Genomic DNA, 18,603 nt, shown 5'->3' on the forward strand with positions numbered 1-18,603 from the left:
GAGCCTGTCAGTTAAGGTCACATTCACACGTGATTGGGCCCAACAGCATTTACAGTGCTTATAGAAAAGTATCACCCCCCCCCCCCCCCTTTAAAATAAAAACTTCAGTCTTCATTTCAGGCTGCAAAGCAACAAAATGTGATTCTTTGCTATACCCACTGTACGTGCAAGAACCCAAGCAATTAGCTGCAGAAGGCAGTCGCAATGAAAGAAATAAGAGCCTGACAGCTACCATTGCTAAATCACGGGCGCTCGCATGTGATAGCTATGCAGCGATCACCTGTGAGTGATCGGCCCTGGATGCAGGCGCTCTGTGTCCAGGGCCAGGTCCATGTACTGCTCCATCCCCCTCTTGCTTCCACTCAGTCCCTGGCACCTGTGGATGCTGGCACCAGGATGTACTCATATTGCTGTCTGTTCAGGGAGACCCATAGTGTACTAAGCCACATTCGTTCCTGGCTGTGCACTGGAAGTGTGTCTCCTGGCTCCATCATACGCCATCTGTTTCAAAGTAGTTAGAGACACTGGACTCTTCTAGTCGTGTTAGGATTATAGGGAAGGATAGTGTTTTGATTACAAGGCAAATAAGTGTTGGGATTACAGTAAGGATTAACATTCTGTTAAGGTTTACAGGGTGCTTAAAGTAGGACATAGCACTCAACAATGGAAGCTCCACAACTTTCATTGTGAAGCTCCTGGTGTTGAAACTTAAATGTATCGCCAACAGTTGAAACTCCACAACTGAAGATGCCTCCACCTCCTGCCCCTTCTATCATTGTCTGCTGCTTCCAACAGAAAAATACTGCCAAGAGGTCCAAGACTTGCCATAGCATACAAACACTTTCACATCCACACATTGATCTGACTGCAAAATGCACAAGTAAATGTGGTGTTACAGATCAGTCACAAAAATAAACATGAAGTGAACACAACCAAAGGTTCAGGCTTTCTAGTGATATCACAGCTTCTATATTAGGAGGCAATGACACCACAACACTCTCAGTATAACCACTTAAACTTTTTGGACATGAAGGCTCCCTTCTCACCTGTGCATTACTAGACCTCAGATGGAGTAGCAGTCTCCCCTCCTTGCAAGTCTTCCGACAAGTCCGCCCCTACAATCTCACAAGCCGGCAGCACCTCCTCCAAAAGGATCTTGATTAAACCCTTGTGGGAAACTTTGGGGAGGTCTGATATATCCAAATACTTAAGATTCCTATAGTAAAAAGAGAAGGACACACGTTTTAAAGCAGACACAGGAGATAGGTTGTTCTGAGGGCCTATTCACACTGATTATTTGAAAATGCAAAATCGCAACAAGTATGCTTTTGTTTTTTCAGAGAATGCCCTGAATCACTGTTTTGGTATGCATTTCCTGGGTGGGTGTACAACCTCCACCACCTCTGTGCTGTAGGCTACCGCTGATGCCCACAATCACCGCACCATGTTCCGTCCACCACCCTGATCGCTGCCAGGACCGGGGCCTGGTGTTAGGCCACCTCAGGCACCCAGTGCTCCACATGTGCTATTACTAAGACTGGGATTTTTTAGTAGGGCACCAGTGTGCAACCAAAGCAAAATAACTTTCCTTCACTTTCATAACTTACCTTTAGCATAAAAGTAATAGGACAGCATTAGCCTTATGTGGTAAGCACATCAAATTCATTAAAGTGGAACTTTAATCACAAAATGGATCACTTCAGGCTGGCTCCTTTTGCTGGTATGTAAATTATTAAAAATAAGTGCCCATGCTCAGTAATACACTGTCTTACCCTGCTCTGCACATGCTCATTTGCTCTCTATTTTTAGGTTCTGCGCTGAAAATGTAGAAGCCAATTTGTTGACAGCCCAAGGATTTACTGCTGTTCAGGGGCTCTGGGCTTCAACAAAATGGCAACCTCCAGCAAGAAGAAACCGGAACAATGCTGGAGGCAATTTACAGCACATACTCATTTTGGTAGCATAATTATTAATGTGAAATGTATGTTCCTTGTTAACCACTTGCCCTCCAGAGGATTTACACCCCCCCCCCCCCTTCCTGACCAGGCCATTTTTTGCGAAACAGCGCTGCGTTACTTTAACTGACAATTGTGCAGTTATGCAACACTGTACATAAATTAAATTTGTTTCCTTTTTTTTCCCCCACAAATCGAGCTTTCTTTCGGTGGTATTTGATCATCTGTGTATTTTTTATTTTTTGCGCTATAAACAAAAAAGAAGACTGATAATATAAAAAAAAAAAATATTTCTGACTTTTTTCTATAAACATCCAGTAAAAAAATCTAATTTTGTCGTAAATTTAGGCCAAAATGTATTCTGCTACATGTCTTTGCTAAAAAAAATCCCAATACATGTAAATTAATTGGTTTACAAGAAAGTTATAGTGTCTACAAATGAAGGTATATATAGTGGAATTTTCATTTTTTTTATACTTTTTATGACTTTAATAATGGTGATTATTTTAGTAATGGCGGCAACCAGCGACTTATATCGGGATTGCGGCGGGTATTCTGACACTGGGTGGGAACTGACTAACTGCCACTGACATCCCAATGACAATAATACAGTGATCAGTGCTAATGACAATGGGCAGGAAGGGGTTAACATCTGGGGTGATCAAAGGGTTAACAGTGTGCTCTGTGCTGTTTTTCATGATGTGCTGTGTGTGCGCATTTTACTAGGGAGACATGCTGCTGCTGTGTACTTCTCTGCTGTGCAATGGAATACACAGAAGCACATTGCTGGCAAGAGAGAGACCTCTGCTGTTTACATACGCCTCTCCCGTCAGTTCTAAATGTCAGGTGCCGGCGGGGAATTTCCGGCCGGGGCCCAGTGATTGACATCCCTAGCCAACAATGGTGGCACGGGTAGGGCAGAGTGTGTGCCCCCTACCTGGAAATGCAAATCACATATATATACACACATGATTTTGCGCAGCCCTGCCGCCCTGTAGCAGTAGTTCTACTACAGGGTGGTGGGAAAGTGGTTAAAGAACATTATTTTTTTCATCAAGTTGTTATGGGTAAAGTTCAACTTTAAAAGACTTTAAAAGACTGACAAGCAATGATTAAACCAAGCTCATCTGTTGTGCAAACAATCCTCCAGCATCACCTTGACATGCTTGGATGATGGGGGTCCCACCCTGGAGATGCACCGGCTACTGCAGGGAGCTCACACATTGGTGCGTACATTTAAGTGTACAGGGAGTTAGCTCATGGAGACATTTCATTGTCGAGGAGATGCTAAAAGAATTACTGAACAAGCAACAGATCCATTTGGTGTAATATTTGATTGTGAGTGTTTTTAACCATCGCTTTGAAAACCTGATGACTCTTGATAAATCCAATGTGATCTTGTTTTTTATATACTTGAATATCCGATCTGCAATGTTAGCAGCCAGCCTTTGTGAACCATGTTGATAATCTGTCTATTGGATATATTATCAGGATGATCTTCACTACTGATTTATACCTCGGTGTTGCTGTGTGCTGTCAAAAAATAACGTGCAACTTACCTCTGACATTTATGGCCACTGTCCTGATCTACTGCTGCAACTCCTCAAAGATCCTATGCAAATGCTGGCCTATTTTGAAATCCTGAAAAGCCCAGGAATGCAAATTCAGGACTAGAAATGTCATATGTGTAAAACCAGTCAATTAATAAAGTAGCGCAAACGGCTCTGCACCATATCCGGCACACAAAAAACATCCTGTAACTCTTCTGACTACAGTAAATTGAGATTTGTTTGGCCATCATCACTTTCTTTCCACAAGGTTTTAATAAATTAGTGGAAGTAAAAGTATCGCAGGATCTTAAGGGTTCACTCACTGTAGGAGATGCAGGCAAGACAGCCCTCGTTCTGTAATTTGAGGACATCCTGTCAATATGAGCACTTCCAACGAATGCCCAAGTACGTGAAGGCGACTTAAACACCAGTCATCAATGTTAGGACAGCTGCTGAGGTCCAGGCAGCGTAAATCTTCTAATTCCACTGTACAGCATAAGGATCAGAACAATGGGGGTTAGGGAGCTTAAGATGCAATTAATATATCAATTAAAAGTAAACACAAAAACATATATAATAGTAGTCTAGAGAGGTTTTTCTTAAGAAAACATCTGCTGAAAAGAAGGGCAGCAAGTGCTGCCAACCTTGTGAAAATATGTTTGCATGGCTGTCTTTGGCTTCGGTACCTTCTAAGATACTGAACTGGAGCAAGAATGTGAATTTTAAAAAATCCAGAGCTGCAGTTACATAGTCAAGTTGAAAAAAAAAAAAAGTAAAAAAGGCATAAATCCAATCGGGTTCATCTAAGTTCACTGAACCCAGGTTCTGGGTAAGTGACACATGTACAGGACAAAAGGGAGTGTGTCCTTTATGTCAGGTACATTCCCCCAGTATTTGAGTCGTGGTCCCTTTAAGGAGGACAGTTTTGGAGACATTGCTTGGTTCTCAGGGGTTCGCACCCATGAAGGGTTAGGTTTTCCAGGGAAGTTTGGCTAGAGAAAGGACCGATTTCCAGTACACTCTGGATTGATAATTCCGTAATTAGGAAACCTGGAATTTTGGTGGTTCAAAGAGTTTTGGGTAGGAAGAACCTCCAAACCCTGACTTACCAGGACTCTGGTCCCAAAGGAGTTAAGCTCCAGGCAGGGTGAAGTCAGCACTGGTGTCAGTGAAGCAGTGTGGCAGAGTTCACGAGCTGTGAGCAAGGTGAAAGCTTTAAGAACCAAGACTTGTTGCTGAACCTCTGCAGCCTGTATAGCACCCTGAAATCTAGAGGATCCCTACTCCAGTGTGGGACCAAGAGATCTGCGGTGAGCCAAATTTGTGATTTCTTTGTGCTATACCTGTGACCTGTTTTTTTTTTTTTTTACTTTTTGCTGACGGAAGCTGTTTATATTGACCTACTTGGAGGAGATAATAAATAACTGTTTGAAATTACCATACTTGGTTGGTTGACGGGATACCTCAGATAACACTCAAAAGTACTAAATCCATCGGAGAAGTCAGCAAAAGCAACCTCCAAATTTTCTCAGTTCAAAATTCCTTTAAAACACTTTCATAAAGTGAATAGGATATCTTTTCCTTGGCTTCATACATGTAATACTGTATATATAAAGGGCAGCAGGTTCTTAGAAAGAGAGGTACTGAATGTTTGAGGTTGCATGCAATTTAAAGCCTAACTGCAGGTTTCTTGTGATTTTTAATAGTTTGTTGGTCAAAAGAAATCTGAAGTCAAGCTTTTTAGCAAGGTACACTATATGGGTAAATGTTTGTGGACACCTACCACAGTTATATGAGCTTTTTTCACTCCAAAACCATATTCATTATTATGGCATTGCCCCCACCCCATCCTTCTGGCCATAACATCCTCCACTCTTCTGGGAAGGCTTTCTACATGATTTTGGAGAGCGCTTGTTGGATTTTGTGCCTGTGTAGCCAACAGAGCATTTGTGAGAACAGGTAATGATTTGGGATGAGCAGACCTGGCTCCTAGTCAACATTCCAATTAATTCCAAAGGTGTTTAGTAGAGTTGTGGTTCTGGTTCTGGTCAGCCCAATTGAGTTCTTCCACACCAAACTTGTCAAACCAAGTTGTTATCCGCTTCCCGACCGCCCTATAGCAGAACTACTGCTACAGGGTGGCAGGGCTGTGCAAAATCACGTACAGTGAAGGAAATAAGTAATTGATCCCCTGCTGATTTTGAATGTTTGCCCACTCACAAAGAAATGATCAGTCTAAAAATCAAATGGTAGGTGTATTGTAACACTGAGAGACAGAATAGCAACAAAAAATTCAAAAGAAATGCATGTCTAACAAATTATACACGGATTTGCATGTTCATGAGGGAAATAAGTATTTGATCCCCTAGCATTCAGCAGGATTTCTGGCTACCAGGTGTCTTTCATACAAGTAACAAGCTAACATTAGAAGCAGTCTCTTAAAGGGAGTGCTGCTAATCTCATTTTGTTACCTGTATAAAAGACACCTGTCCACAGGATCAATCAAACAATCAGATTCCAAACTATCCACCATGGCAAAGACCAAAGAGCTGTCCAAGGATGTCAGGGACAAGATTGTAGACCTACACAAGGCTGGACTGGACTACAAAACTAATCACCAAGCAGCTTGGTGAGAAGGTGACAACAGTTGGTGCAATCATTCGCAAATGGAAGAAACACAAAACAACTGTCAATCTCCCTAGGTCTGGTGCACCATGCAAGATCTCACCTCGTGGAGTGTCAATGATCATGAGAACAGTGAGGAATCATCCCAGAACTACATGTGGGGATCTTCAATGTCAATGATCTCCAGGCAGCTGGGACCACAGTCACCAAGAAAACAATTGGTAACACACTACGCCGACAAGGATTGAAATCCTGCAGTGCCCGCAAGGTCCCTCTGCTCAAGAAATCACATGTCCAGGCCCGTCTGAAGTTTGCCACTGAACATTTGAACGATGCAGAGGAGGATTTGTTGAAAGTGTTGTGATCAGATGAGACCAAAATCGAGCTCTTTGGCATCAACTCGCCATGTTTGGAGGAGGAGGAATGCTGCCTATGACACCAAGAACACCATCCCAACTGTCAAACATGGTGGTGGAAACAATCTGCTTTGGGGGTGTTTTTCTGCTCAGGGGACAGGACAAATGCACCGCATCAAAGGAATGATGGACGGGGCAATGTACCGTCAAATCTTGGGTGAGAACCTTCTTCCCTCAGCCAAGGCATTGAAAATGGGTCGTGGATGGGTGTTCCAGCATGACAATGACCCAAAACACACAGCCAAGGCAACAAAGGAGTGGCTAAAGAAGAAGCACATTAAGGTCCTGGAGTGGTCTAGCCAATCTCCAGACCTTAATCCGATTGAAAATCTGTGAAGGGAGCTGAAAGTTCGAGTTGCCAAACATCAGCCACCAAACCTTAAAGACTTGGAGAGGATCTGCCAAGAGGAGTGGGCCAAAATCCCTCCTGAGATGTGTGCAAACCTGGTTGCCAACTACAGGAAACGTCTGACCTCTGTGATTGCCAACAAGGGAATTGCCACCAAGTACTAAGTCATGTTTTGTGAAGGGGATCAAATACTTATTTCCCTCATGAACATGCAAATCAGTGCATCATTTGTTAGACATGCATTTCTTTAGAATTTTTTGTTGCTATTTTGTCTCTCAGTGTTACAGTACACCTACCATTTGATTTTTAGACCGATCATTTCTTTGTGAGTGGGCAAACATCCAAAATCAGCAGGGGATCAAACACTTATTTCCTTCACTGTATATATATATGATTTTGTATTTCTGGGTAAGGGGCCAGAGATTCCCCGCCGCCACCCGGTGATCAACGAGGAACATTGACAGAGGAGAAATCTGTATGTAAACAATACAGATTTCTCCCCTCTTAGCACCAGCATGCTGATTTGTATTGCTTGCATAGAAGAGCAATACAAAGCAGTGTGCTTACACAGTAAAGCACACGCAGACAAAATAGTAAAACAGCACACAGCAAACCCTTTGATCGCCCCTTCCTGCCCAGTGTCATTGGTACAGTGCAGGGGCGGACTGACAACTCATGGGGTCCCGGCAATAGGGGATCATGGGGCTTGTGTCCTCACCCACACTCAAACCACACCCAAAAAAGCCTATGAAAAAGGTAGCAGGGGCATCTTATGGGGCCCCCTACTGACCCAGGGCCCTCAGGCAGTGCCTGAGTTCCCAAATGGTCAGTCTGCCCCTGGTAGTGTCAGTGCTTTTTATTAGCACTGATTACTGTATTAGTGTCACTGGGGATGTTAGTGGCAGTTAGTTCCCACCCATTGTCAGCATGCCTTTCGCAGTCCCGCTATAAGTCGCTGATCGCAGCCACCTATTAAAAAAAAAAAATAAATTCCCATATATATACCACCATTTGTAGATGCTATAACAGGGTTTGAAAAAGCCGCTTGCCCGCTCACCAAATGCGAGGAGAAATTCTCTAGCAGCGAGCAGAGCTGATGGAGCGGCTGCGCTCCAAGCCTCATTGTGAAGCCGAGTTCCGGTTTCCGGCTTCTTTGGCACCGCAGCTGAGGGGACACATGCAGGAGAGGTCCGCTCTCCTCCTCTGAGAGGAGACACCCTCTCCACCGCCGTGGGGGACTCAAGGAGTAAGTACTATATACATGTCATATCACTATAATGGAGTACAGGGGAGGGAAATATACATTACTGTATACATGTCATATCACTATAATGGAGCACAGGGGAGCTGGGATATACATTACTGTATACATGTCATATCACTATAATGGAGTACAGGGGAGGGGGGATATACATTACTGTATACATGTCATATCACTATAATGGAGCACAGGGGAGTTGGGATATACATTACTGTATACATGTCATATCACTATAATGGAGTACAGGGGAGGGGGATATACATACTGTATACATGTCATATCACTATAATGGAGTACAGGGGAGCTGGGATATACATTACTGTATACAAGTCATATCATTATAATGGAGTACAGGGGAGGGGGGATATACATTACTGTATACATGTCATATCACTATAATGGAGTACAGGGGAGCTGGGATATACATACTGTATACATGTCATATCACTATAATGGAGTACAGGGGAGGGGGGATATACATTACTGTATACATGTCATATCACTATAATGGAGTACAGGGGAGCTGGGATATACATTACTGTATACATGTCATATCACTATAATGGAGTACAGGGGAGCTGGGATATACATTACTGTATACATGTCGTATCACTATAATGGAGTACAGGGGAGGGGGGGATATACATTACTGTATACATGTCATATCACTATAATGGAGTACAGGGGAGGGGGGGATATACATTACTGTATACACGTCATATCACTATAATGGAGTACAGGGGAGCTGGGATATACATTACTGTATACATGTCATATCACTATAATGGAGTACAGGGGAGATGGGATATACATTACTGTATACATGTCATATCACTATAATGGAGTACAGGGGAGGGGGATATACATTACTGTATACACGTCATATCACTATAATGGAGTACAGGGGAGATGGGATATACATTACTGTATACATGTCGTATCACTATAATGGAGTACAGGGGAGCTGGGATATAAATTACTGTATACATGTCGTATCACTATAATGGAGTACAGGGGAGCTGGGATATACATTACTATATACATGTCATATCACTATAATGGAGTACAGGGGAGGGGGATATACATACTGTATACATGTCATATCACTATAATGGAGTACAGGGGAGCTGGGATATACATTACTGTGTACAGTTTTATATTTTGGACTCTTTATTCTAAAGAAAAATGTAATTTCATAAGCTTTGAGGGGGCGCGGTTGGGGGCAGGGCTGGGGGCGTGGTTGGGGGTGGGCCAGGGGTGGGGTTGGAGGCAGACCTGGGCAAGGTTGGGTGAGGCAGCTGGTGGAGAGTAAGGTTTGTGCCTGGCTAGTAGGTCTAGACTTGAAAATTTAAGCCCTGCGCTATAACTTTCATATAAACCAGTAATTACACGTATTGGGATTTTTTTTTTAGCAAAGACATGTAACAGAATACATTTTGGCCTAAATTTATGCCAAAATTAGATTTTTTAAATTTTTTTTACGGGATGTTTTATAGCAAAAAATAAAAAACACAGAGGCAATCACATACTAGCGAAAGAAAGCTCCATTTGTGGGAAAAAAAGGACACAAAATTTTATTTGGGTGCAGCGTTGCATGACTGAGCAATTGTCAGTTAAAGTAAAACAGCACCGTATCGCAAAAAATGGCCTGGTCAGGAAGGGGGGTAGATCCTCTGGAGGGCAAGTGATTATATACCTATATTTATGCACAGTGGCACAATCATGCTGGAGGCAAAAAAAAAGCCTTCCCCAAACTGCTGCCATAAGGTTGAAAGCACACATTTGTCTAAAATGTCTAATGCTGTAGCACTAACAGTACCCATCACTGAAAACACAGGGGGGTCTACATATTTTCGACCATTTTGTGTAGTTGAAAGGCCTATGTAGCTGCCAAGCTGTTTCATTTGAGAAAACATTTCTAGTATCCTCTTACATATAGGGTTAAGGCCAAAGTAGTTCACATCACTATGACTCAAGTCCACACATTCTACTGGCACATCCCTATAGTTCAGAAAGTCCAGGGTATTCTGTTGCTTGACATATCGGAACCATTCTTGGTGACCATGTAACCTGAGGAAGACACCAGTTATTTCCACAGAACAAAATGAACACTGTTGCATGAGTAAAACACCTACATTATATTTGGGAATGTTGCCAAGCTTCAAAGTGAAAGTCAAGGCACCAGAATAAAGACATTATTAAGTAGAGAAACCCTCAGAGAAAGAGGGGGAGGGAGAGAGGGGGGGGGGGGAGAGAGGGGGAGAGGGGGGGGAAGAGAGAGGGACGGAAGAGAGGGGGGAAGAGAGAGAGAGGGGGAAGAGAGGGGGGAAGAGAGAGAGGGGGAAGAGAGAGGGGGAGAGGGAGGGCAGAGAGGAGGGAGGGGAGAGAGGGGGGAAGGGAGAGAGGAGGGAGGGGAGAGAGGAGGGGAGAGGAGGGGGGGGAGAGGGAGGGGAGAGAGGGGGAAGGGGGAGAGAGGGGGGAGAGAGAGGGGGGAAGAGAGAGAGGGGGGAGAGAGAGAGGGGGAAAGAGAGAGGAGGGGGAAGGGGGGGGAGAGAGAGAAAAACACAATCCGAATGCTTCAACAGGGTTACTATCCATACCTCACAGCTCCTTTATGTGCCAGTGTGTAGTAAACCACCCCAGGAATTTTACCATACGCCATCTCCACTCTGCGGGGCCCTCTGAAACAAACAATAAATAGAAGACATTGAGTGTGAAAGTCATCTGTGTACTTTTACAATGTACAAAAACGTTACTCATCTATATAACGGACTCTTAAGGATCCTTATAGTTTCCCTTTGATGGGCTTATTGAATAACCTGCTCCAAAGAAGAATAGGGAAGGCTGCCAACAGCACCCCACATCGGCTTTCATTAGGCACATTACGTGGAGTTTTGCATGAATTGGGCATAAAATGTGCTCTGAACGTCATCTAAGTCACAACAATAGAAGAACACAGTCTGCTGAACATAATACTACACAAACATTAGATGTTACCATGGTTTAATTGCACATAACATGTAAACATTCACAGTGCAGGGAGGAAAAAGTATGTGAACCTTTGGACTTAATAACTGGTTGACCCTCCTTTGGCAGCAATAACCTCAACCAAACGTTTCCTGTAGTTGCAGATCAGACCTGCACAACAATCTGGAGTAATTGTGGACCACTCCTCTTCACAAAACTGTTTCAGTGTAGCAATATTCTTGGGATGTCTGGTGTGAATCGCTCTCTTAAGGTCATGCCACAGCATTTCAATCGGGTTGAGGTCAGGACTCTGACTGGGCCACTCCAGAAGGCGTATTCTGTGCTGTTGCAGCCATTGTTTTGTTGAATTACTTGTATGCTTTGGGTCATTGTCCTGTTGCATCACCCATCCTCTGCGGAGCTTCAGTTGGCGGACAGATGGTCATACGTTTTCCTGCAAAATTTCTTGATAAACTCTGGAATTCATTTTCCCATCAATGACAATAATCCGTCTAGGCCCTGAGGCAGCAAAGCAGCCCCAAACCATGATGCTCCCTCCGCCATGTTTTACAGTGGGGATGAGGTTTTGATGTTGGTGTGCTGTGCCTTTTTTTCTCCACACATAGTGTTGTGTGTTCTTCCCAAACAACTCAATCTTGGTTTCATCTGTCCACAGTATATTTTGCCAGTAGTGCTGTGGAACATCCAGGTGCTCTTTTGCAAACTTCAAACGTGCTGCAATATTCTTTTTGGACAGCAATGGCTTCCTCCGTGGTGTCCTCCCATGTACTCCATTCTTGTTTAACGTTTTCCTTATTGTAGATGTGTCAACAAAAATGTTAGCATGTGCCAGAGATTTCTGTAGGTCTTTTTTTTTTTTAATTTAAATATTTATTCATTTTCAAACAAACCAATACAAAATACAAAGTTTCACGATAGATAATACAACATACCAAAATCTCATAAAACCCTTATTTTGTATCTTTTTCTCCCACTAATCCCCTTTCTTTCAACCCACCCTCCCGCTTCTTTAAACCCATGACATCTATCTGATCAACTTGTATCTCACATCCTCTGGATAAAAAGAATTGGAAGTTAGAAAGAATGACAAATTACTATATTTTCTCCTTTTTCTTTCCCCTTTCTCTCTTCTCGTTCTTTCTTTCCCCTTTCTTTGCTCTTACTTATTCAGTACCTTCTTTTACCTTTACCTTAAATTCCTCCCATTTCTTATAATATGCTCCCATCCTATCTTCCTGTATATAATAAAGTTTTTCCAATCTCGCAATCTGGTCAACTCTATTTATCCAGTCCTCTACTCTCGGTGCCTCAACTTTGCGCCAAAACCTGGGGATCAAACTTTTTGCTGCATTTAGGTAACTCCCTATACCCAATTCTCTATATTTATTCTCAGATATTATTGGGTTATGAAAAAGACAGGTTTCAGGGTCCAGTCCGATCTCTGTTCCAGTAATGATCCTAATTTTATTTATGACTTTTTTCCAATATATTTGTATTTTTAAACAATCCCACCATATGTGATACATCGTGCCCAACCCTCCGCATCCTCGCCAGCACCAAGGTTGTTTTTCCCCACTCATCTTGTGCTCAATCATCGGTGTGACATACCACCTTGTCAAACATTTGAAATTCATTTCCACCTCACGCATGCTTATATTTTCGTGTACCCTTTTATATATTTTTCTCTGTGTGTGCTCTTCCCATTCCATTCCTAAGTCTCTTTCCCATTTTCCTATGTACTTTAGTTTTGACTTACTATCTAAATCAGTGAGTGCTTTGTATGCTTTAGCAGTGCTGTGTTTCCCATCTCCTCGTGCTTCTAAGTACTTTTCAAATACGTTCCAGTCTTTCCTAGTTCTAAGGGGCTTCGTCAGTTTCTCCATTTCTGTAGGTCTTTAGCTGACACTCTGGGATTCTTCTTTACCTCATGCAGCATTCTGCGCTGTGCTCTTGCAGTCATTTTTACAGGACGACCACGCCTAGGGAGAGTAATAACAGTGCTAAACTTTCTCCATTTGTAGACAGTCTGTCTTACCGTGGACACATGAACATCAAGGCTTTTGGAGATACTTTTGTAACCCTTTCCAGCTTTATGCAAGTCAACAATTCTTGATCGTAGGTCTTCTGAGAGCTCTTTTCTGCGAGGCATGGTTCACATCAAACAGTGCTTCTGGAAACCAGTAAACTCAAAACAGGTGTGTGTTTTTTAAGGGCAGGACAGCTGTCAGGAACACATCCAATATCATCACACTGATTGGAGTCAAGGTTGGCTCTGTTAGGGATCCGGGTATGACCAGAAATGTGCGGACTGACACAGGGAAGTAGCAGGCTTCAGGAACACAGGCGTAGTCAGGCTAGAGAGGTGGAATGGGCAGGCAGGCAGGCCGTAAGGTACTGTCAGGTGCCGCCTGGCAGTGTCTCTAGCAGTCCACAGCACGGATTTCCTCAGGGCGCGGGGTCTAAGTCCCAGCCTGATGGACTTGGTGCAGACTGGAACCAGGTCACGACCCCTGAGTGCGTCCGGCTGTGGTAGAGAGTACTGGCAGGGGAGTGCAGGAACGGAGTCTGATGGGAAGAGGCAGGCAGACTTACTAAAGGTGATCCATGCGGGATGGATGAATCATCAGGTGAAGTAAGCGTAGTCAGACAGGCCGGGTCGGTATCGTGCTGGCAGCGTGGTGCAGAAGGAGCAAGCAGAGAATGGTCGGGGTCACAAGCCAGGTTCATCAGGTAGCGGGCAGCGCGGTACCGAGGATCAGGCAGAAGGATGGTCAGGCAAGCCAGGGGTTCAACAGGAGACGGTCAGCAGAGGTCTGGATCAAAACAGGGTCAGCAACGAGGCAGGAGCACAGGATACCAGGTACAGGGGCTCATGGGAAAACAAGCACCAAGGCCCTGATCACAGGCCTGGTCATTCCTTAAATACACTTCCTGCAATCAGCTTCAGGTGTTGGCTGACTGCAGGAGGGAGCTTCTGGCTGCTGAGAGCACCCGCTGGTCAGCCCTGGTACTGCAGCCCACACGGCAGGTGAGTCCCACCACCAGTGCTGAGTCCATTCCTGACAGGCTCACTCCTGGCTCCAATTAGCTCTGGGAGAAGTCATTAAGCTAGAGCCTCACATACTTTTTCCTCCCTGCACTGTGAATGTTTACATGTTATGTGCAATTAAACCATGGCAACATCTAATGTTTGTGTAGTATTATGTTCAGCAGACTGTGTTCTTCTATTGTTGTGACTTAGATGACGTTCAGAGCACATTTTATGCCCAATTCATGCAAAACTCCACGTAATCCCAAGGGGTTCACATACTTTTTCTTGCAACTGTATGCCCAACATGGACCAGCAATGTACTAGTACATCGCTGGATTTTGAGTGGTTATACCGGGATGATGCCTGAAGCTACAGGCATCATCCTGCTATCATTTTTTTCAGCTGGGCATTGGCTTTCATGTAAAAGCAATCCTAGTGGCCAATTAGCTGCTGAATTGTTTTTACGAGCAGCGGGAAGGGACATCCCCCCCCCTCCTGCTGCCTTCCACAGTTTTCTTGGGCTCTCCTGTCCCACAGGGGAATCCAAGAATGCAGCTGGCAGTTCCGCTGGCTGACCATAGAGCAGGTCAGAGACCAGAATGGCTCCAGTCATCTCTATAGTCTAAGAAACTGGCAGCTATGAGCGTTTCATCACTTCAGTTTCCAAGGATATAAACAGCGCCATTTGTAAATTGGGAAAGGATCTGATCACACCAATCTTGGTGAGATTAGATAATGTAAAAGAAGAGGAGATATCTAGAGTCTGATAGACCCCAGATTTCTCAAAAAAGAAATATATGACAATGCCCATTGAACGTATAGCGGATGTTGGGCAATATATTGTGTTTATGTGCATTCAAATCCTAAAAAGTGTATTTTTCCCAAAAGATTTGCGTTTGAAAAATCGCTTCGCAAATTCTGTGTGACGTAAAAAATTTCAACATCCACCATTTTATTCTCCAGGGCCTCTGCTTTAAAAAAATATATGTTTGGGAGTTCAAAGTAATTTTCTAGCAAAAAAACAGGTTTTTTTCATGTGAACAGAAAAGTGACAGAAAATGCTTTGTCTTCAAGAGTGGGTGATGTGTGGCAGAAGCTTCTAATGTTGGCCCGGAAATGCCAGGATAGTAGAAGCACCCCCTCCAAATGAACCCTTTTTGGAAAGTAGACACTCCAAGGTATTTGCTAAGAGGCATGGTGAGTGTTTTCCAGATCTAACTTGTTGACACGTTTTTGGAAAATGAAGAAAGAAACAAATATATTTTTTTTTCTTTTCTTTTTTTCTTTTTCAAAACCCTGTGACAATAATGATATCTGCAAAATACTCACCATGCCTTTTATCAAATTCCTTTCCAAAAAGGGGTCATTTGGGGGGGTGTTTGTACTATCCTAGCATTTTAGGGCCTCCGAAACTGTGATAGGTAGTGGGGAAGTGATATGAGGAAATATGCCCTTTGAAAGCCTGGAGGTGGTCATTGGATTTTGGGGATTTGTATGTAGCTAGGCTGCCAAAAAAGTCTCTCATATGTGGTATCCCCCATACTCAGGAGAAGTAGAAGAATGTGTTCTGGGGTGTTATTCCACATATACCCATGGCATGCAGGAGCAATATATCATTAAAGTGACAACTTTGTGTAAAAAAAAAAAAAAGATGTCATGTTCAAAAAATTTGTGGCAAATAATAAAATGGTCCATGGACTCAACATTCCTCTCTGCAAAATCCTTAGGTCTACCTTCCAAAAAGGGGCCATTTTGGGGGGGGGGGGGGGGGTTGTACTGCCCTGGCATTTTAGCACCTCAAGAAATGTAATTGGCAGTCAAAAAGTTACATAAATTCCAATATATATACCATAGTTTGTAGACGCTATAACTTTCACACAAACCAATTCATTTACATGTATTGGGATTTTTTTTACCAAAGTCATGTAGCAGAATACATTTTAGCCTACATTTATGTCTAACTTTGAGTTTATTGAAGTGAAAAATATTGGGGGGTTTGTTCTACATTTTTGGTCTTTTTTTGTTTATAGAGCATAAAATAAAAAGTGCACAGATCAAATGCCACCAAAGAAAGCTCTACACCTTGTTTCAAATTATTATGCAAATTATATTTTTCTCATTTACCTAAATAATTGATGTAAATAACAGTCAGCATAATTCTCATGTTATCAACTATTAAGAGTACAATTCACATTTTATTGAACAAACCTCCTAATGATAACAGGATTTTTGTTAAACATAAAACACTTCCAATGCACTGTTCCAAATTATTCCGCACAGTAAGTTTCAAAACACTTTATAGGTTGTAAAGAACTGAAAATTGTCATTTGTTGTGTTTGCAGCATATTTACTGAAATCAAAAGCTATTTCAATCAAACTTTTAACAGCATTTTAACTTTTGTAAACATTTTAACAGGTCACGTTACATTGTAACATAGGACCCCTTATTTGATAGCAGCTTCACAAGTCTTGCATCCATTGAACTTGTGAGTTTTTGGACAGTTTCTGCTTGAATTTGTTTGCAAGATGTCAGAATAGCCTCCCAGAGCTGCTGTTTGGATGTAAACTGCCTCCCACCCTCATAGATCTTTTGCTTGAGGATGCTCCAAAGGTTCTCAATAGGATTGAAGTCAGGGGAGGGTGGAGGCCACACCATGACTTGCTCTCCTTTTATCCCCATAGCAGCCATTGATGCAGAGGTATTCTTTGCAGCATGAGATGGTGCATTGTCATGCATGAAGATGATTTTATTACGGAAAGCACAGTTCTCCCTTCTGTACCAGGGAAGAAAGTGGTCAGTCATAAACTCCACATACTTTGCAGAGGTCATCTTTACACCTTCAGGGACCCTAAAGGGGCTGACCAGCTATGTTCCCATGATTCCGGCCCAAAACATGACTCCACCACCGCCTTGCTGACGTTGCAGCCTTGTTGGAACAGGGTGGCCATCCACCAACCATCTACTACTCTATCCATCTGGACCATCCAGGGTTGCACGGCACTCATCAGTGAACAGGACTGTTTGAAAATTTGTCTTCATGTATTTTTCTGCCCAATGCAGCCATTTCTGCTTGTGAGCATTGGTTATTGGTTGCCGAATTGAAGGTTTATGCCCAGTTGCAAGACTCTGGAGGACTCTACACCTTGATGTCCGTGGGACTCCAGAGGCACCAGCAGCTTCAAATATCTGTTTGCTGCTATGTAATGGTATTTTATTTTCTCTTGATCCGATGCATGGATCTGGCAGAAATCTTCCTCAATGTGCCTTTATCTGCACGAACCCGTCTGTGCTCTGAATCAGCCACAAATCTCTTAATAGTGCGATGATCACGCTTACATTTTCATGAAATATCTAATGTTTTCATACCTCGTCCAAGGCATTGAACTATTTCACTCTTTTCGGCAGCAGAGAGATCCTTTTTCTTCCCCATATTGCTTGAAAATGGTGCTCTGCATAATAATGTGGAACTCCCTCCTTTAGTAGTTTTTCCTTAAATTGGGCTCACCGGCCAATCTAATTATCACAGATGTCCGAGATTGTTTTCAGTGAGCAAATGAGCCCTGACACACAATGCCATCCATGAGTTACACTGAAAAACAAAATATTTAATCTTTGTGACACTTAAATAGAATTTGCATAATAATTTGGAACGCTGTGTATTTGTGTGAAAAAAAAAAAGGACATAAATTTTGTATGGGTACAGCATTGCACGACCGCGCAATTACCAGTTGAAGTAGGGCACTGCCGAACAGCAAAAAATGGCCTGGTCAGAAAAGGGGGTAAATCCTCAAGAGGGCAAGTGGTAAAGGATATGTTGTATTGTTAGATACCTGTTCACATCTATATGTTAGAAAAGGGGGGTTGTAGTAGATCAACGGTTCTCAACCTGTGGGTCGCGACCCCTTTGGGGGTCGAACAACCATTTCACAGGGGTCGCCTAGGAGCATCGGAAAACACATATTTCCGATGGTCTTAGGAACCGAGACACCGCTCCTCTATCCATCTCCAGGCAATGTGTGGATGACATGCCACCCCTGTCATCTGGCCACACCCCTGGGATCACTCAACAGCTCCGCCTCCTCGCTGGTGATTGCCCGCCGGAACTGTAGCTCAGGAGAGGCACACAGGCGGCCAATCATCGGCGAGGAGGTGGAGCTTGGAGAGGAGGAGCCGAGCGGCAGCTCGAAGATCAAAGAAGATCGAGTGAGGGAGTTGCCAGAGCGAGTGAAGAGGAGAGCGGCCGGAGAAGGAAGACAGCTGACCGGTAATTGTCTGTACCGTGAAGATGGTGCTGCTCCAGCCAGGTATGCTGGCTGTAGATGGGAGAGGGAGGAAGCAAGCCCAGGTTGGAGCAGAGGTCAGCAAGGTAAGTATCATTGGTGTCAGTGGGAGGAATAGTGCCCCATCATTGGTGTCACTAACACCAA

General features: G+C 43.4%; 1 protein-coding gene across 1 annotated transcript in view; it reads right to left on the reverse strand.

Moving 5' to 3' along the window:
- Positions 1 to 1,056: 1,056 nt before the first annotated feature.
- The window catches only part of DMAC2 (distal membrane arm assembly component 2), a 38,373-nt gene continuing 20,826 nt past the window's right edge, over positions 1,057 to 18,603 (reverse strand). Inside the window, exons 3-6 of the mRNA XM_089684275.1 lie at positions 10,757 to 10,837; positions 10,090 to 10,226; positions 3,829 to 3,991; positions 1,057 to 1,216 (exon numbers count right to left, since the gene is read on the reverse strand). Coding sequence (XP_089540401.1) covers positions 1,057 to 1,216; positions 3,829 to 3,991; positions 10,090 to 10,226; positions 10,757 to 10,837 — 541 coding nt within the window. The remainder of the gene's footprint in view (positions 1,217 to 3,828; positions 3,992 to 10,089; positions 10,227 to 10,756; positions 10,838 to 18,603) is intronic.

Source organism: Staurois parvus, unplaced genomic scaffold (assembly GCF_062004578.1).
Source record: "Staurois parvus isolate SC_StPar_1 unplaced genomic scaffold, SC_StPar_1.0 ptg000340l, whole genome shotgun sequence".
In the NCBI taxonomy this organism is placed as follows: Eukaryota; Metazoa; Chordata; class Amphibia; order Anura; family Ranidae; genus Staurois; species Staurois parvus.